At 34.6% G+C, this 21,250-nt stretch overlaps 1 protein-coding gene across 6 annotated transcripts in view; it reads left to right on the forward strand.

Moving 5' to 3' along the window:
• The window catches only part of C2CD5 (C2 calcium dependent domain containing 5), a 97,031-nt gene that overhangs the window by 66,854 nt on the left and 8,927 nt on the right, over window positions 1-21,250 (forward strand). For 5 of the 6 annotated variants that reach the window (XM_073877859.1, XM_025879689.2, XM_025879692.2 and 2 more), the window contains 8 exons: window positions 3,402-3,566; window positions 6,910-7,050; window positions 9,199-9,262; window positions 10,462-10,523; window positions 10,739-10,837; window positions 11,520-11,609; window positions 12,095-12,182; window positions 13,120-13,206. In XM_073877859.1, coding sequence (XP_073733960.1) covers window positions 3,402-3,566; window positions 6,910-7,050; window positions 9,199-9,262; window positions 10,462-10,523; window positions 10,739-10,837; window positions 11,520-11,609; window positions 12,095-12,182; window positions 13,120-13,206 — 796 coding nt within the window. The remainder of the gene's footprint in view (window positions 1-3,401; window positions 3,567-6,909; window positions 7,051-9,198; window positions 9,263-10,461; window positions 10,524-10,738; window positions 10,838-11,519; window positions 11,610-12,094; window positions 12,183-13,119; window positions 13,207-21,250) is intronic. The other variant, XM_025879694.2, reaches the window with a different exon arrangement.

The raw sequence follows: 21,250 nt of genomic DNA on the forward strand, positions 1-21,250 counted from the left end.
GTAAGTTTCTGTAGGTAGGGGATAACTGTGTGGTGATGATAAACACATCAAGTAATCACAGTTTTTTAACGAGAGAAATTTGCAATGATTAATGAAAGTAATCTGATTTATATTAAAATGTTTGATATCTAGATTAACTTGTGAAGAAAGTGTTCATTATAATTCATTCATTTAAAAACTCGCATGCTTAGCAATTATTACAAATGTATAATTTGGGTTTAATACAAAACTGTAGTTATTGGTGGGTGTCTGTGAGAACTAAGAGCTTGATTCAGATTCAAAGATTTAAAAAGCATTTTGCCAACTGTATCAAATACTTCTGATGATTGAGCCCCAGGAAACTAGTTTGTGTAATTTTTCAGTGCCTGCCTAAAATACCGCCTTTTCTGATTCTTGCTAATCTTTTCCTTCTTGGCCACTAGTGACACTCATTATTAACTGTTTGAGGTTTTGATCTTTGTGCTGTGGTTTAGCTTGTGCACTTGAATCTCAGGGCCCCAAGGGTAGCTTCCATGATAATTGATCTCGGATGAATGCCTACTGGGTATCTGGCACTGTGCTACGCCAGAAGGAATGCAATATTATCTTTCAAGAGGGGAAAATGGATGCTATGATAGATTGAGACTTGTCCAAAGTGGTCTGATGGGTACTGGAACTGAATTTCAAACCTAGGCCTGTCTTATTCCAGAGTCTGTGTTCTCGACCATTCTGGGCCATTGCCTTGTTAGTGAGCACAGTTAGAACGTGTTAGAGATGATGTGCTAAGGTTTCATACGGCAGGAGGATTCTAAGTTTGAGCATTAGAGACTGGGTCATACACATAGTCATGGACACTAATGAACAAACCAGGAGAGAGAGCTTCTGAGGATCAGTCTCATCTACTGCACGTCGTCATAGAGTATCATACCCTTTTTAGGATGGACTTTCACAAAATTGGCATTTAATTAGAAAGAATAATAATAACCCACACAGGAGGTTCGACTCTTGATTTTGGCTCAGGTCATGATTTCAAGGTCATGAGATTGAGCCCTGCGTTGGCTTGACTGGGCGTGGAGCCTGCTTAAGATTCTCTCTCTCCCTCTGTCCTCCCCCCCACCTCACTTGCATACTCTTTCTTTCAAAAAAAAAATTATAATAACTCACACAGTTCAAAATACACAAATATCCAAAAAAACAGATGTCTTTTCTTGTCTACATTCCACTCCTTCAATGTTAACAATTTGATATTTATACTTGTATATATATTTTTTGCTTTGCTTATATAAGCATGTTTAAATGTAAACGCACATGGTGTGTGTGTGTGTGTGTGTGTGTGTGTGTGTGTGTGTGTGTGTAAATATTGTGGTTTGTATTTCCCTTAATAGTTTTTTAGTGCTGATGGCATGTGGTACAGTTAGAGTCAGAAATTAATAGTCAATTAAATATTTAAAATAAATCTGTATTAAGTAGTTTCCTTTCTTGGTAATTATGAAGGTAGGGAAGTGTCATGAAAAGTTCTTGGGTTTTAGGTTTTTTTTTTTGTTTTTTTTTTTTTTGAGAGAGAGAGAGAGCACGTGTGCCAGCAGGAGAGGGGCAGAAGGAAAGGGAGAAGTGGGCTCCCTGCTGAATAGGGAGCCTGAGGCGGGGCTCAATCCTAAGATCCCAGGATCATGACCTGGACTGAAGGCAGATGCTTAACCAACTGAGTCACCCAGGTGTCCCAGGTTCTTGGATTTTAGAGTGAGAAACATATTCAGATTTCTTCTCCATGTTTATTGACAGTGTGATCTTGAGTAAGTAAGTTTCCTGTCCTTTCTGAAGTTCAGTTTCTTCACTTGTTTTGCAAAAGTTTCCCTTTTACTTTTGCCATTTAAAAGGGACATTATTTACTCACTCATGAAACATTTACTTTTTAACAATTTTTAATCTTTTTTTCTACACTGTTTTTTAATTTTATTTTATTATGTTATGTTAGTCACCATACATTACGTCATTAGTTTCTGATATAATGTTCCATGATTCATTGTTTGCATTATAACACCCAGTGCTCCATGCAATATGTGCCCTCCTTAATACAAATCACCGAGCTAACCCATCCCCCACCCCCCTCCCATTTGAAACCCTCAGTTTATTTCTCAGTTCATAGTCTCTCATGGTTCATTTCCCCCTTCGATTTCCCCCCTTCCCTTCATTTTTCCCTTCCTACTATCTTCTTTTTTTTTTTATAACATATAATGTATTATTTGTTTCAGAGGTACAGATCTGTGATTCATCAGTCTTAACACAATTCATAGCGCTCAACATAGTACATACCCTCCCAAATGTCTATCACCCAGCCCCCCCCACCCCTCCCACCCCACACCACTCCAGCAACCCTCCGTTTGTTTCCTGAGATTGAGTCTCTTATGGTTTGTCTCCCTCTCTGGTTTCATCTTGTTTCATTTTTTCCTCCCTTCCCCAATGATCCTCTGTCTTGATTCTCAAATTCCTCATATCAGTGAGATCATATGATACTTGTCTTTCTCTGTTTGACTTATTTCGCTTAGCATAATACCCTCTAGTTCCATCCATGTTGTTGCAAATGGCAAGATTTTGTTTTTTGTTTTTTGGGGGTTTTTTGATGGCTGCATAATATTCCATTGTATATTTATACCACATCTTCATTATCCATTCATCTGTTGTTGGACATCTGAGCTCTTTCCATAGTTTGGCTATGGTGGATGTTGCTGCTATAAACATCGGGGTGCACGTAGCCTTTCGGATCCCTACGTTTGTATCTTTGGGTAAATACCCAGTAGTACAATTGCTGGGTCATAGGATAGCTCTATTTTCAACTTTTTGAGGAACCTCCATACTGTTTTCCAGAGTGGCTGCACCAGCTTGCATTCCCACCAACAGAATAGGAGGGTTCCTCTTTCTCCACATCCTCGCCAACATCTTCGTTTCCTGACTTGTTAATTTTAGCCATTCTGACTGGTGTGAGGTGGTATCTCATTGAGGTTTTGATTTGTATTTCCCTGATGCCGAGTGACGTTGAGCACTTTTTCATGTGTCTGTTGGCCATTTGGATGTCTTCTTTGCAGAAATGTCTGTTCGTGTCTTCTACGCATTACTATACTTTTTTTAATGCAATTTATTTTTTACAATCATAAGATAAAATTTAAAAGTGCTGTTGGGTATGCAGTGAAAAGTAGATCCTTCTTTCATTGCTGATCCACCTGCCTACCCAGTATTCTTGCCAGAAGCAAACAATTCCTGTTACCAGTTATGTTTCTGTGCTCTTCCAACATATGTCCAGTACGTGTACTGATGCTAATTATCTTTTTCCTTTAAGGCAAAGACAGCTTTCCTAAATATGAACACTTAAGGACTATTATTCTTTAGCTATTTTTTCTGATTATTTCCCCCATTATTTTTACAAGTCGGCCACAGGTGTGTATTTAGCAGCTTTACCAACGCCTGGTGGCATTCAGATTGCGGGGAAGACGCCTAATGACGGCTCCTACGAACAGCATATATCGCATATGCAAAAGAAGATAAATGACACAATTGCTAAAAATAAAGAATTATATGAAATCAGTCCTCCGGTAAGTAAAATAAATCTACATTGTGAATATGTAAGTTATTGTCTAGGGGTTAGTTTGTTTTGGGGTTATCTTATTTTGGACATAAAATATTTCTTTTTCACTGTTGAGAATTGTTCTCCTCATTCCTCATTCTTTTCACCTCCCTTTACAGTCATGCTCAAACGTCTCGTTTTAGGGAGCTGACTCTGACCACCTTATTTGAAAATTGTATTCTCCCATCAAGTTTTGATACTCCCTATCCCCCTTCTGTCTTTTATTGTTTTTTATTTCTCTTATCTGTGTGTATGTGTGTGTGTGTAAACACAAATATGTTTTTGATTTTTGTAATTGCTTGTTACTCCTAGTAGAATGAAGCTCCCCTGGGTTTGTATTCCTGAGGCCCAGAACAGTTCTTCCTCATAATAGCCTCTTGATAAATATTGCTGAATGATTAAATAAATGGTTTAAATGTTCATTTTTAGTAAAAGGTTGCTTTTCTATGATTAAAATGTGAAAGAATACACCATTTTTCGGTTTTAGCTTCTTTCTCACAATTTTCCTACCAGTCACTTCCCTAGTCAATCTTTGATACCAAATTTATAGTAGGTATCACAGTGTTGGGGTGCCTTATAGCCAGAGTCTGAATTGAAGGAAAGAAGTGTTGGAGCTAGAATGAATGTATTTGTTTTTTATGAGTTTCTGATAATGAAATACTTCTGTAAAAGGAAAGTGGGTAACATTATTATTGTTATTATTTGATTTCATACACATTTTGGTTGGTTGTCTGGGACAGTGCATCTGCATTCTAGCTTCAGACTTACAGCTTTGAGCAGAGTTAAGCTGAGAGGAATTTTAAAGATATGACAGAGCTACACTGTTAAGTGTGGTAGACAGTGGTCACATGTGGCTATAAAGCACTTGATATGTGTCTGGTTTGAATTGAGAGGTGCTATCAGTATAAAATACACAACCGGATTTTGAAGATTTAGTATGAAAAAGAATGTAAATTACCGTGAGTATTTTTTATTTTGATTGCATGTTGAAAATGTAATCTTTTGGATATAGTGAATTAAATAAAATATTTTATTAACATTGATTTTGTTTCTTTCTGATTTTATTACCTATGAGGCTTGCTTTATATTTCTATTGAACAGTGCTGATATAGAGCTTCTTTAAATTCACTAAGAAAGTTGGTGTGTTGATATATTAATGCTTAAATAGCCATTGTAAAAGCTTTCCACACAACACTACTGACTGCTTGTTTGCAGTACATTATTTTTCTTTTATAATTATGTTTTGATATTTGAACATTTACAGATCGTGTTTATGCCTATTGGGGAGAATGATTTGCAAAGCTTTATGTTAGGGCTCCATGATACAAGCTGAACTCTTTTGCTTACCAGTATTTATCAACTATGTACTTCTGTGCTGACCCCACAGGAAGAATTGACCCTCTCCTTCATTATATTCCTATTGTATCTGTATGTGCTTCTGTCATAGGGCCTGTTCCATATTATTGCACTTAGTTTTTACACGTCTGTCTGTCTTTAATATGAGCCTTTTAAAGTCAGACATATTTAGAGACTGTGAATTAAATTCATCTATTCAATAAATATTTATTGAACTTCTGTTTTACTAGTACATTTTAGAGGAGGGAATAAATCTGTTATGATTCTTAAAATTTCAGCATATCTGGATTTCTTGTGTTGAATATGACTATATTTCCACAAAAAGACTAAACAATTTATGAATTTTCTAATATGTCTCTCCTTATTTCAGATACTGAATGCATTATATCTTTCAGCATAACATCTCAGAATTTGTTTCATAAAGTCAGTGTAGTAGGCCACTACTCATATTACAATTTTGTCTTTTCTGTTTCTAAAACAATGTACGCCCACCCTGAAAATGTGGATCAGTGTATTTCTTCTCTTAGGAAGGTAGCTCCAGCTGAAGTGAATATACTTTGATTTTTTTTCTCAACACTGAAAAATCTTTCTAATGTGGAGTAGTACCACTTAAATGGAGATAATTCAGTCAACCAAAGGTATCAAAAGGTGCAAAACTTTTAGAATAATAAACGGTACCATTGTGAAACTTTGTCAAGAATCTAAGATATATTAAATAACAGATAGTTGCTTTTATTAGGTCCATAATATAATGAACAGAAGCATAACCAAATCTTTTAAACTACTAAATAATTATAAAAAGAAAGGTGTTATCTAGTGGGAAGAACATTGCACTGGATAGGTTTGTCACTTAAACTAGTTTTCAAGTGCAGGCAAACTGCTTTACCTCTGAACTGTAGCTCTTTCTCATTTTGTAGTCATTATAATAGGCACCCTGTCAGAATTATACAGGGCAAGTTAATTTGGGGTACAAATAAGAGAAATAAATATGAAATTACTTTATAGATTGCTGTTATGAAATTGTGGTAGTCTTACATAAGGTATGCACTAGCAATGAACATTTAAAGCTGCATTTTTGAAAAAAATTTTCTTATATTCCTTGTTTTTTTTAAAAAACATAGCTCTGTTATCCCAACAATAGGCTCTGCATTTTGCATTTGTGCTCACATATTCACATTCTGATAATCCTGTAGCCAACATATTTAGAATCTCTGGTTAGCTCTGATCTTTGGCTGTGTAGTAGGTGAAAGCTTGCAGACCCATATAGGGTTGCACCATACACTGACCTCAAAAAGGTCATTGTTGTAGCTACCAAAGTTTATTTAGCTTAATAATTTGCACAGCAAATACCTGCATAACATATGTGTTATGTATACATGCACACATTTATCCCTCATTTTATTATGTGGAGCTTTGAAAAATTACCACTGGATAAGAAAAGATATAAAAGTTTAGAATCCTTTTCGGAGACTACATTTTTAATGATTTCTGGGCTGTTCGGTCTTTTAAATGCTGAGTAGAAAATACCTTCTGAGCTGGAAGGACTGCCAATTCCCTATTCATTGTGGTGTCTGCTCTGTACACTAGAGGTCAGTATTGCCTTGCTATCTGTGGCCGTCCCATATGTTAATGGATTAGTGTATCAAGGCTGCTATTACTGATAAGAGGAAATATCCATGTACTCCATAAAAGGCTAATTAGTTATAAAAGTTATAATTAAATATAGGCTGTGAATATATTTTACAGACTTTTTCTCTACAGATATTTATTAATATAAAAATTTAAAACCAAACTGAAGTATACAAGTATTGAATCATGTTGTATATCTGAAATTAATATAATGTTATATGTCCATTATACTTTAGTAAGAGGAAAAAAAGACTGCAGTTTACAAAATAACCCTCAAACTGAAAAAGACAGTCTTATATGATATAAAGCAATTGTATTTCTTTTAGGATATATCTGAAGAGATTATAGGATCACCCATCCCAGAACCTAGGCAACGCTCAAGACTTTTAAGATCTCAGTCAGAAAGCTCTGATGAAGTTACAGAATTGGACCTTTCACATGGGAAAAAAGATGCTTTTGTTTTGGAGGTATTGCATTAGACTAATTTCTTAAAGTTTTTGGAAGATAAGATTTTCATTGTTACAATCAGATCCTAAATTGATGTGATGTGATTTTGTATTATTACAATTGCTATAAATATATAAAAATTTTATTACAGAAATTACAACAAATTTGAAAATATTAGAAGCTGGTAATATATTTTTTTGATCAACACCAGGTACAATAATGCAGGTAGTTCTGGAAAAATTAATGTATGGGTTGAAATAAATTTAAAATAATGCTAAGCTTAAAAAATAATGCTAAATTCTTAGAGCTATTTTTGTAAACTTGAATGAATTTAATTAAAATGCTATTCTTTGACTTCCTATGTCTACTTGCTTCATGTGTTATAACATGTTAGTATAATTGTATCCTTTTACATGTGGTATAATAGCACTACCAATTCTGAGTGTAGTGTTTTCTCACTGAATTCAGAAGGTATAGTTGAACTTCCATTATAAAAATAAACTCAGAACTTCCCTGGAGAATAAATGTGGCATGGAAGATGTATGGAGCTTCCTACCTCACAAATCTGCTCCCTCTGCCCTGCCCTGTAGATAGTTAGCTTTGATGGAGATAGATGATCTTCCTTTGGTTTTAAGGAAAGGAAAACAAATGAGGATATTCAGAAATGTTCTGGTAGGTTCCAGTCGAGAGAAAAAAACAGATGCCTTTATTTTAGGACAGCAAAAAGCTCATGGTAGAATTGTATTGGGATGGGATTAGAAGTTTGAAGAATCTGGAACAGTGCCCATGATCGTGATCAGGTTGTTAGCCATGGGAGATGCACAAGACTTAACTGAGATGAGAGTGTTAATTTGTAGAAAACTCAGACTGTATGGATGTGTGCCTGTTTCTCATATTTTTTTACAGTCTGAGAATGAAAAAAAAATGGAGGTTGGTAAAAGAATATGTCAGACTGAGGAGATAGAAGGTTCTAGGGTACTGTTTGGTGTAGTGCTACTTAAAGTGTGCTGTGGCTACCTATAGCATCAGCACCATCTGGAATCTTGTAAGAAATGCAAATTCTGGAGCCCTTGCTTCAGACCTAGTAAATGAAAATTTCAAAGTAGGTCCCAGGGATCTGTTTAACAAACTCTCCAGTGATTCTTAGCATCCTAGAATATTATTGATCTTTATGGTCCTGCATCCTGGCTAAGCAGAGAATGAAGGTGCTTCAGATCTGGACAGAAGGCTAAGAACAGAGGCAGATTCAGTAAGAAAAGGAACAGACAGGACATTGTAGTTGGATCTGCATGTGGAATGTTTTTGGGAATAGTGGGTTGAGGTATGGCCATGACTGTGGGTAACTAAAGTTAAAAACGGTTCTTAAAGTCTCAAGGGTAATGTGAAGGAACACTTGAAGTGTGTGAGAGTCAGTTAGACTCCCGATGTACAGATGAATGTCAGTATGTGCCTAGTTGGATATTTTCACTATTTATTATTCACAGTGGAATACTGTGATAAAAGAAAAATAGGATTTGGGTTTTTGTTTTTTTTTTTAGATGTGCCTTTAAATGTATCCCTGTGTAATTCAGTTTTTTTTTTAAGATTTTATTTATTTATTTGAGAGAGAGAATGAGAGAGAAAGAAAACACAAGAGGGGGGAGTCAGAGGGAGAAGCAGACTCCCTGCTGAGCAGGGAGCCTGATGCGGGATTCGATCCTGGGACTCCAGGATCATGACCTGAGCTGACGGCAGTTGTTTAACCAACTGAGCCACCCAGGCTCCCTGTAATTCAGTTTTAAAGCAGTTTTGTATTTAAGTCAAAAGATCTTTTTTTTTTTAATTGCACTTTATTATCTTATACAGGTAGAGATGATAATTGCTTATGGTGTCTTTGTAAGCCTTTTGAAACATGTCCTTATAAAGGCTTGAGAAAAGGCTCTTTTTTTTTAACTGAATTATACTTTATAATATGAAATATTTACTTAGAAGTGTTTATAGTAATTGTGGAGAAATTTATAGATATTAAAACTTTTTTTCAAGTTTTGTATTTTAATTTAGGGAAAAATGGCTCTGCATTGACTCTGATGTTTTCTATTTAGTAAATAATAAAAACAATGATTTTTTTTAAATTTGAAATTACTATACATTTAATACTTACATAATAGTTCTAATCTTTTTATTTTCAGATCGATGACACAGATGCTATGGAAGATGTACATTCTCTGCTTACTGATGTTCCTCCTCCTTCAGGTGAACAGAAAAAACTTACTTTTGAGATGAGACTAGTTTTATATATCAGTATTTTAGTTCATAAATTATTATTGTACTAACTTTATTTTAAAGGCTTTATCAGTGTCACATCCTGTTATGTACTTTGCTGCTCCAAGGCTAAAAACCATAGTTTAAAAATATTTATGTTAGTGGTGGGCAGTGGGAGGGATGGGGTGGCTGGGTGATAGACATTGGGGAGGGTATGTGCTATGGTGAGTGCTGTGAATTGTGTAAGACTGTTGAATCACAGACCTGTACCTCTGAAACAAGTAATACATTATATGTTTAAAAAAGAAAAAGAGAAGATAGTAGGAAGGGAAAAATGAAGGGGGGGAAATCGGAGGGGGAGATGAGCCATAGAGACTGTAGACTCTGAGAAACAAACTGAGGGTTCTAGAGGGGAGGGGTTGGGGGAATGGGTTGGTCTGGTGATGGGTAATAAGGGGGGACACGTATTGAATGGAGCACTGGGTGTTATTCGCAAACAATGAATCATGGAACACTACATCAAAAACTAATGATGTATCAAAAACTAATGATGTAATGTATGGTGATTAACATAACAATAAAAAATTTAAAGAGAAAAAAATACTTATGTTAGAACTTAGGTGAACTGAGGGGATGCCTGGCTGGCTCAGTAGAGCATGTGACTCTTGATCTTGGGATTGTAATTTCGAGCCTCATGTTAGATGTATAGATCACTAAAAACTAAAATCTTAAAAAGTGTATGTGAACTAGATTTTTTTTTTTAAAGATTTATTTTATTTATTTGAGAGAGAGAGAGCTCACCTGCATGAGCAGAAGGAGGGGCAGAGAGGGAAAGGGAGAGGATATCAAGCAGACTTCTCATTGAGCGCAGAGCCTATGGGGCTTGATTTCCCAGGACCCTGAGATCATGACCAGAGCTGAAATCAAGAATCAGATGCTTAACTGACTTGAGCCACCCAGGTGCTCCTAGGTGAACTGATTTTTAATCTTTTTATGTTCATACATTTAAAAAAAAAACCAAACTGATAATTTGTTAAGATGGTCTAAAGCTTACTGAAGGTGTAGTGTTTTAGAAAAAAAGAATAAATAGATCTTATAGTTAGAATTCATGTAATAAGTGAAAAATGTTATTCTTTAACAAAAATAGATGAAATATTATCAAATAGTTTAACTGTGATTTATTTTGACAGGTTTTTATAGTTGTAATACAGAAATTATGCCTGGTATAAATAACTGGACATCTGAAATACAGGTAAGCCTTTCATAATTTTAAGCAAATACAACATAATGTGATTTTAGCAAGTTCCTTCTTATGTTTTCTCTTTGACCACCTTATTGCAACTAAAATGTTAGCCTTTTTCATACCACATTATTTATTATTACTCATTATTTGGCAGTTTTATCAACTGTTACAGTATTCAGTTAAAAATAATAAAGTGACATGCTATTATATCTCCCCATATTTAGATGTTCACATCAGTAAGAGTAATCCGATTAAGCAGCCTTAACCTGACTAATCAAGCCCTTAATAAGAACTTTAATGATCTCTGTGAAAATTTGCTCAAGGTAGGAACCTTTTGACTAACTATATTTTAGTTAAATCTCCTAAGAATTATGAAATTAAAAAAGTGTGTATATTATCTGGAATATCTTAAACAGTTGTGGGTTGAATGATTTTTATTTACATATTGTATTAATCTTAACTCTCACTGGTAAAATGCTAAAGCTGTCCTCTCCATCTTAATATGCCACACTATTAAAGAAATACATTTTAAGTTATTTCATAATTTTAAGCTTCATAGAAATCTATTGTATATATAAATGAAAAATTTTTTCTCATATTTTTATGACTGATAAATATTAAATCTTATTGTCTGCTTAAATATTTAAAATAATGTAAGAATACACAAAATAGAAATGGACCAGCTTTGTTTTAATCTTTTAAACTTTCTTTTGCCATGATATAATGTTCAGTGAAAAATCAGTTTTGAAAAATTTTTAGGGGTGCCTGGGTGGCTCAGTTGTTAAGCGTCTGCCTTTGGCTCAGGTCATGGTCCCAGGGTCCTGGGATCGAGCCCCGCATCCGGCTTCCTGCTCGGCGGGAAGCCTGCTTTTCCCTCTCCCACTCCCCCTATTTGTGTTCCCTCTCTTGCTGTGTCTCTCTCTGTCAAATAAATAAATAAAATCTTTAAAAAAAATTTTTTTTAAATGAAAAAAAGTGATATTACTAATATTTTCTGTTATTTAGAGTCTGTATTTTAAACTGCGGTCTATGATCCCCTGCTGCCTTTGTCATGTAAATTTTACAGTATCTCTGCCTGAAGATGAATTAATACAGGTAATTAAGATTCAGTTTATTATTAAAGAAGATTTCTAACGTTTATCCGATGTTTTAATATTATAAATCTGAAATCTGCCATAATTGAATAAAAATAAAGGATTTTACTTCAAAATATTTTTAAACAAACACACTAGAATGAATCAGACCACATATGTTTTATTTTTCTGAACTCCAAATTATCCAAAGGTAGAATCACATTTCTAGCATATATACAATAGGATGTGTTCTTATGTGGGATTTCTTTGGTCTCCATATTTTAGAGAAGGTACTTGAGCTCTTTCTGGAATATCTAGGGTTAGGTATATGTGTCAGACTCAGTTGTAGTCTAAATATCTGAGGTTATCTGTAATTCTGGTTGAGAATCTTAACCAGCAAAAGCAGATTAGCCAGTTAATATAAATTGTTCCATCGTACTGAAGATTTTTGAGAAACTTATTTTGTAAGTGATTATTTTGCTAACCATATTGTTTCTGTAATTCTAGGTTACAGTCACAGCAGTTGCAATAACTTTTGACAAAAATCAGGCTTTACAGACCACAAAAACACATGTTGAAAAGTCATTGCAAAGAGGTAAACCTGTGATGGATGGGAGCATAGTTAATGTTTGTCTACAGTTATAGCTAAGTGAAAAAGGTAGATTAAATAAATGACTTGTTTCTTGAAGAAGAGATACTGTCACTTTTTCTGTTTATCAAGCTAACTTTGTGGTTGACTTGGTATTTTTCACACATGAATACCTGGTTGACAGGTGTTTATTTACATGGAGAATGCTGCTATTTTTTAGACTTAGGTTATAGCATATTCTGCGGTAATTTAGAGGTTTCTGTCCTAGGATCTCTGGGGAGGTCTTCAAGGCATCTGAGAACCTACTGATGTAGTAAGCACCACATATTTTTCTTAGGAAAGGTCCTCAGAGTTGTCCTTTATCCAGTAAAAATCTAGGAAGTACCATTTTTAATATATTCCAAAGAAACTCAAATTGTTAAAAATTGCTATGTGTTCTGAAAAAAGGAGAGGGAAATAGCATGCTTTCTAAAATTTAAGTACTTAGCAGCTAAATAAAATATTCACGATTAGTCTAAAATTTTTATAGTTGATTATATTCTACATGTGAAGCATTAGATTAATGTCAAATAGAGATGTATTAAACAATTGCGTTCAGATATTTATCAAAGAAGATAGAAAATAGCTGGTTTAAGTATCATAGAACCAGTATGGTACAAAGAATAGGATAATAATAGGTGTTATTGAGTTCTTATTATTTGGAAGGCATTGTGCTAAGAGATTTATACTTGGTATTTTTTCGAAGACTCACAACAGTCCTAGCGGGAAAGATAGCATCTCTCATCATTGTGCAGGTGAAGGGTGGGTCTCCCTGGGAGAAACCAAGAAGAAAATAACCAGAATAAATTGGATTGGGGGAAAAATATTTTATCCCAGATTCTTAATTTAAAAAAATTAATACTAGGTCATTACTAAATAAGCAGTGTTTTTCTTGCCTCTCAAGCCTCTACAGATAATGAAGAACTTCTGCAGTTTCCACTGGAGCTCTGTTCAGATTCACTTCCTTCTCATCCTTTTCCACCAGCTAAAGGTTGGTTAAGTGAGGGAAATGCAAACACAAATCCTAGTTTCTAGTTCCTTTTACTTCTTCATCGTAGGCAGTTTTACTTAATCCTGAGATGATTTATTCTTCATTCCTTCATTGTCTATTTCTTCATGTTCATACAGGGGAGAGAGTAATATTCCTCTTATTTTAATTTCTCAAGTAATCTCATCATAAATTATTAAAGTTTAAGGAGCATCATGTGATGTTCCATTCTTATACTTCAAATGTATTAAAATTTTATTTTCAGAGATCTGAATTTCCCAAAGTAACTATTCACACGTGATATATTGATATTTATATCTGGTAAGGTTTTTTCCAGCCACAATAGAAATTTTACAAACATTTTTAGATTTTTATAAACAACAAAATACTGATTTTCTTCAGAAGAAATGTGGAGAGAGGTTTGGGTTGGGGTAGTACAAGTGAGAAAGGGATGAGCTGTCTTTTGAGTGTCTTGGTTATTATTGAGGAACATTGTTATGTACTTCAAAAGATTCTGCCCTATTTTCAAATGCAAAATGATAGTCTCTTAACTTAATAAATTAAATCTACCTAGATCTGTACTAATGGGAGGTAGTATTTTCTATTTCTCTTCTGATTTCAGGGCTATTTTTATTATACGAATTTTCAGAATTACTATACCTTATTTCGTAGCATTAGTTATGATACGGAATAGTTTTACATTCACAATTGCATCTATGTCAGTAGAGTCTTTACTAAATTAGTGCAAGGCCTGTTTATGTATGTAGATAAACAGATCTTGTCTCATATTTTGAAGATGAAAAGATAAGCTACTTTCAGATTCTGAACTTTCTAACATGGTAACTGTGGTCTTCTTTCTTTTTTTATCTAAATTAAAATTCTAATTTAGAACCTAATAGAGAATTTTAGCATAATTGAACTCCTTGAAAGAACAGACAGGAAAAAATCAAATCCAAAGATAATTTGAGTTCCGATTCATAAATTAAATACAGCTTCCAGAATAAAAAGAACTGTGAAGAATCTTCCTTAGAACTGGCTAGACAGAATTTTTTAAAAAAACACCTACTTTATACAGAAACTGGTATTTAACATAAGGTTAATTCCAAATCACTTTTAGGTGTTGTTTCGTTTATCCTTACCCTGCAATGGAAGGGGTGCGATGTGGAGGGGGGAACCAAAACCAAAAATCTAATCAGCAACAACAAAAAGATTTGATCAATTGCTAATATATAGGTGTATATATATTTATGCAGATCGGGTCCCTATTAGCTCAGTTTTACCTTGTTAATCATTACTGATTTCTGTAGAAGATTGGATTTAAATTCTGTAAATTTGTCATATCTTCATTGATACCTTGCAGTTTCTGCATTAGCTTTCAAAATGTTTTCAAAGGTAATTAGCATTCGTGCTTGTGGGTCATTACTCTATTTTGTACAAATGATACTCTGAACTGAAGAACAACAAAAGAAGAATTTGAGTAGAATAAGCCCTATCTGAACAGTACTTAAAATATTGCAATTTATTTTGTAGTGTGGAGAGGGGCCATGAAGTGGAGTAATAAAGTAGCAGACCTCGATTCTCTTCTCAGTTCTGCTACTGATAGTGTGAGAACTTGGGTCAGTTAACCTCTAATAAGCCAGTTAAGCCTCAATTCCTCATCTGTAAAATGTGAAAAGATTAAGATTCTCTCTGGCCTTTAAAATTCTGATTCCTTGGGTTTCTGTGGTTTATGGTTTTTCAATAATTAACATGTTTCTATTATGAAAAACAAATCAAAAACCATTTAATCAAAATCAAAAGCTAGTGTTACATTAAAAATTTACAAATAGTTTCAAATCTGTTAAACCGATAATTTTTAACCTCTGCTTCTCCAAACCATGGAGTTTCTTCAGAGGTGCCTCACGGCCTTCTAACAGGCAGGGTGGGAGGGGCTGAGGGGAGAGTGGAGGAGTCTCTGGACCCCCTTCCCACCCTTGAACTGGAGCAGCTTCAATTCAGTGTGCTTTTATTTATTGATTTTCTGTATGTGATTTTGTTGTAAGACAGAATTTCAAAAAGTTTGAAAACCACTGAATCAGATTGTGCTGCCATCATCGTCATTTTCATAGTGTTCAGTAGCATTACATCTAATACTAATATATATAAAACTTTTTTACTAAGTATTAACTGTAAAACTTATATGCTTTTCCTTGAATGTTACATTTTAAAATCATCAGTAAACACTAAATAGTTTACCTGTACCTTTTTATAAATTGTTGTCTAAATTGTAGTTTACATTGCATGCTTATTTACTGTCTTTGCTTTCTCAAGGCTTTTCAGGAGGACATGGGCTATCCTAAATATACTTGAAAAAGTTATCACAAAGTATTTTGGAAGATTTGAGGATAGAGGGGTTTTGAAAAGGTCTGAAAAATGTAATAGAGTGTAATATATGAATGTAGTAATTGAGCATTGTAACATAAAAGGTTTTAAATAGAGAATAGAAATATGTGGCAAAAGTTAAGCTTAGCAATTTAGAAGTAACAAGCAAGAGAGGAAGGTAAGGGTGCTAGGAATAAATGCTCAAAAAATTTCTCTACTTTCTTATATGCAACCACAAGAGGCTTAAAAGTTAACTGCTAATATTGATAAGTAAATAAATGTATAGTTTTTATGGTTTTGTTAGGTCAATTCGCTAAGCTGATGGAGCTTTTTCCTTTTTTTTAAATTCTGAAAACTTTGAATCCTAATTTATTTTTCATGTTCTTATTACAAATGTGATTCAATAAAATTTTTATTTCTTTTATGTTGACAGAGTAGTTTCAAGAGCTATGCACAGTATATGTTAATACTTCCATCTTTTAACTTGTAGATAAACCTTTCTGATAGTTATCTTTTTATGTTACTGAAAGTGAGTCAATATTATGTGAAGAAAAGATGCTTCAATTACATGTATCCTAATTCACTGTGTAGAGTAAGCCTGGGCCTGAATTGTCCATCCATGTTCAATTTTTTCCTTTCATCTTTTGTTATATTTAGTTTCGTTTCTCAAGGTAACAAAATAGTTTGATGTTGGTTTGGTTACCTTGCTCTAAGTATTTGATTTTTCTGATTTGAAATATTAAAGGGTGCTGAGCCTGAGTAATTTCTTCCAGGAAATTATCATGTGAAGGTCATCAAAATTCTTGATGAATACTAAGGAAAATAGATGATTGGCATCAATGTAAATTACTTATATGAGGCTGTATTATGAGAAAAAGGATGGTATAACAAACTTTTTATACCACTCCCATGATGTTTTTTCCTCATCATTAATGTCTGTACTTTAGTTTTCTGAATATTTACTACTTTACTCTGAAATGGTTTTAAGAGACTTTAAAAATAAAATGTTATCAAGGGATAGAGCAAATACAGTAAAAATGGAGAATCTGAGTGACAGTAATCTGGGTGAAAAGTAAAAAAAAATAAGATTTGTTTTACAGACTGTAGTTGATCTCAGAAATTTCATATGCATGTAGTTTTTATAGAAGGTTAGCATATTATTTTTGATACATGTCTGAAGACCTAAATCTCAGTATCTTAGATACCATACTGGGGGGCTTAAGATCTTAGGTAAATGTGTGTGAATCATGTGCCACTATAAATATATCAAGTACTTTATAAGTTCAATCTATAATAGGATAATAGTTTTCATTAAAATTCTGAGAGTTTAAGCCTTTAAAAATATTTAATGAAATCAATTTAGTTTTTATATACTGTTGGGTGAAACTGTATAGAAGAAAGGTCTTTTATACCAACTTTGTTCCTGCTTTCATTTTGCTTTATGCTGGAGTGATAGCCTCACGTTCAATGGCATAATAGGCTGGCAGGAGTACTCTTTTCATTAAGCAGCTGCCGATTAATGTGACAGGCATAGGTCAAAATCTGGATTTCACTATAAAAATAAAACCCTCAATACATTGTACTCCATAATTAGGTATCACATTTGAAGTTTTTTTATCTTTATTTTTATTGAGGCTATAAGGGTTATTTTTTTGTTAAGCCAAATTTGATTCTAAAAGGTAGTTTAATTTTTTAAATTTAATGGCTTGCCTTACATTTTTTAAGCTAGTGATTAGAAATATAAACCTATAAAAACTACAAGAATTAGCTTTTATTTTATCCTGCCAATGAATGGTTCTAAATTCTTAACAACTATTACACAATTCTTTGCACAAACTAAAAATATCTTTATGTATTAACAATTCATTGCATGTCTATTTTTTCTCTCTTTTTAAAATGTATTTTATTGGGGCGCCTGGGTGCCTCAGTTGTTAAGCATCTGCCTTCGGCTCAGGTCATAATCCTGGGGTCCTGGGATCGAGCCCCACATCGGGCTCCCTGCTTAGTGGGAAGCCTGCTTCTCCCTCTCCCACTCCCCCTGCTTGTGTTCCCTTTCTTGCTGTGTCTCTCTCTGTCAAGTAAATAAATAAAATCTTAAAAAAAAAAAAAAACATAAAATGTATTTTATCATTATGACCAAATGGTAGCAAAAATAAAAAGTGCTGAAGTTCTCCATGTTATTGATGTCCCCAACAATTAGTAAGATGTCCTGAAAGGAGAGAGATGCTGAGGGGAAGGAGATTGAAGGGAGAATAGAAAGTAAGGAGTGGAAAATGTATAAGAAACTTATCCCAGACATGGGAAGGAAGGAAGGAAAGAGAAAACTGATGGAGAAGTAGAGATAAGGAATCTTCGCTTCTTCAAGGCAGCTTGAGTTCAGTGAAATCCAGAGTCTGAGGAAGAGGGAGTAAACAACAAAGAAAATTGAATTGGGTTACTAATGAAAATAGGTATTATTTGGAAGAGAAAATCTGAAGGTTGGAAGGGAGGGGAGAACTGGATGCCTGGAAACAGAGGCAGGAAAATAGAAGATGGGGATTGAAGAAAAGTGGTTTAGGCTGTTGTACACCTTTAGCTGGAAGCTTTAATGACCCAAATTGAGAAGCTAATTGTGTTTGTTATCTAATGTATGTATTGTGATGGTAGTTGAGTTTTTCCCCTTAGTGGGCTATGCACATTGAAGCTATTTATATTTTTCTCTATGCTTTAATAATTTTTAGCTATAATACAGCAATTTCGTCATCAATCCACCAATATTTGAATACCATTATGGACAAGGTTTATACACATAATTTGTTTAAGTCCGTCATTAAGCCAGATTTTATAGTTATAGGACATAGCTAATCAGTGCATTATAGATTGATGGAAATGCTGACAGAGACATAAAACCAAATTTTGATCATAATAACTTAAAACTGAGAATGTTTAGGGACCTGGGTGGCTCAGTCAGTTAAGTGTCTAACTCTTGGTTTCGGTTCAGGTCATCATCTCAGGGTCCTGGGATCGAGCCCCATGTTGGGCTTTGCACTCAGTGAGGAGTCCGAGATTCTTTCCCCCTCCCCCCATGCACACACTCTCTCTCTCTAAAATAAAGTCTTTTTAAAAAGTTTAAAATACAAAGCCCAAGAATGTTTTTTTAATTTTTTTAAAGATTTTATTTATTTGAGAGAGAGAAGCAGACTCCCCGCTGAGCGGGGAGCCAGACATGGGGCTCCATCCCAGGACCCCAGGATCATGAACTGAGCTGAAGGCAGATGTTTAACCCACTGAGGCGCCCCTGTTTATTTTTTAAAAAAAAACAATTCATTTTTAAAAAGATACTTATTTGAGATAGAGCGAGAAAGAGCATGAGCAGGGGGCAGGGGGAGAGAGAAGCAGACTCCCCGCTGAGCAGGGAGCCGGCTCGGGGCTGGATCCCAGGACCCCTGAGATCACAACCCAAACGGAAGGCAAGCAGCCATCTAAGCGCATCCCCTACCCCCCGGCCCCCAAGAATGTTTAAATAACTAAAGTATACATTTTTAAAGACTTCAGATTGCATATGTTTTCTTTTAAGTAGGCTCCATGTGCATCCTGGGGCTTGAACTCACAACCGCAAGATTAAGAGTTATATGCTCTAGGCACTGAGCCAGCCAGGCGCCCCAGATTACATATATTTTAATCTGCCAGAGAATCTTCAGAAGTTTCAGGAACTTTTTTTAGTTTTAGTAATTTTCTTAAGATGACCAGATAAGATTATCTCAGATATTTTTAAATTATTCAGAACAAAGATGATCTGTAAATTCTAACGATATAAAGCGAACAACTTGTCAGAAGAGTTAGTGATCAGCGTAGAGCTTTATCATAGCCAGCTGATACCTTTGTCATTCGTTATGACTATTTAGAAGAATGGAGAAGTCTCAAATTTCAGAAGCACTGGAGCATGTATAATTGAGGGAGGAAGAATCCTTGCCACATCGTTTTCTGTTGGTCATCAATATGCTCATTAAAAGCAGTTGAGCTTTTTTCTAGAGGGGAGGGGGGGAGGGGGATGGGTTATCCTGGTGATGGGTATGGAGGAGGGCACGTTCTGCATGGAGCACTGGGTGTTATGAACAAACAATGAATCATGGAACACTGCACCAAAAACTAATGATGTAATATATGGTGATTAACATAACAATAAAAAATTTTAAAAAAAAGCAGTTGAGCTTTTAACCTAGGTTAGTCCCCTTCCCCACTGACAGGACTTGTTAAATACTGTTAGAGTATAGAATATACTAAGAGAATAATAAAATCTTATGTTCTTTTTGCCTTGCTGACTTCCTAGGGTTGTTCATTTATGGATAACAGGGTTATCACCTACTGGTGACTTTTTAGTGGAGCAGAATAATCATTTTCTTGTATCCAGTGGGAAAGGAAATTTTAAGAGACGTGGGCTGCTGTGTGGCTTGATTGAGACTTTCTGCAGCAAAATGGGAGGAACCTAACATAAGAAGTGTTTGTCTCAAACTCTTCTACATAGATAAGGCTGACAATGGGCATTAGCTCCTCAACAAAGCCCAAAAGATTTTAATAAGATTTCTAATCCTGAATATGAAATATGTTGTCTTTTTTTTTTAGAGATTACATATGGGTTTATTTCTTTTTCACCGTAATTACTAGTGTATCAATGAGCCAGACAGCTAATACCTGCCATACCTTCTGTTTTGAGAAGCCTATTACCTTGGAAGCCAAACTGTAATTGGAAGAGCAGAGTGACTGAGAATCTGAGGTCATTAGATACCTGAGGTATTCAAATGTGTGAGGTGCCAATGTTCAGCTGTTCCCAGGACCATCTCATCTTGGGCCTTTTCTCTGAGAGAAAAATTAAGATGCTAGCAAACATGTTGGATGAACTTGCTCTCCTTAAGTGAGATAAAAAAAAAATCATCTATTTTAACCTTTCCCTTAAGCATATCTGCAATTTACAAAGGGAAGAAAGAGAGCGAGAGAGAAACAGACTTAATTATAGAGAACAATCTGATGGTTACCAGTGGGGAGGGGAGTGGGGATGGGTTAAACAGATGATGGGGATTAAGGAGTGCACTTGTAGTGAGGGGCACTGGGTGATGTATGGAACTGTTGAATTACTATATTGTATAATTGAAACTAATATAACACTGTATGTTAACTAACTGGAATTAAAATAAAAACTTAAAAAAATTATCTGCAATTTAAAAACTTTTTTTCCCCAGATATTAATTCAAATACATTCATATGTGGAGGCAGGGAAAAGACCCACTTCTCCACCCTTTGTAAAATTTTTTGGGAAAAGTAGTAAATGTGCATGGTGAAAAATTCAAATCTTACCAAAAAATCATACAGTCCAAAATCAAACTCCCTTCTCCATTTCCCTTTTCAAGAGGCAACTACCCTCAACCAGCTTTTTTGTCAGTCTTTGCAAAGATATTGTTTATTTTTTAAAAAAACAAGTATTTTACAGATCATTGTGTACTTTTTTTTCACTTGATATTTAGAGATGAGAGCAGATAACTTTCTATATTTTTAAGCTCTTGTTGTGGACATTTGTCATTAAGTTATACACCGTTGCCCCTGGGGAATTTCATATTACCCAGATAATACTGAGATATAGAAGATAGTTTCATTTTAGTCATTTTCACATTTTTTAGCTTTTGCCCCCTGTTCCCTCATTTTTAAAAACTTG

This window comes from Callorhinus ursinus, unplaced genomic scaffold (assembly GCF_003265705.2).
Source record: "Callorhinus ursinus isolate GAN/ISIS: 27379988/994484 unplaced genomic scaffold, GSC_fseal_2.0 scaffold27, whole genome shotgun sequence".
In the NCBI taxonomy this organism is placed as follows: domain Eukaryota; kingdom Metazoa; phylum Chordata; class Mammalia; order Carnivora; family Otariidae; genus Callorhinus; species Callorhinus ursinus.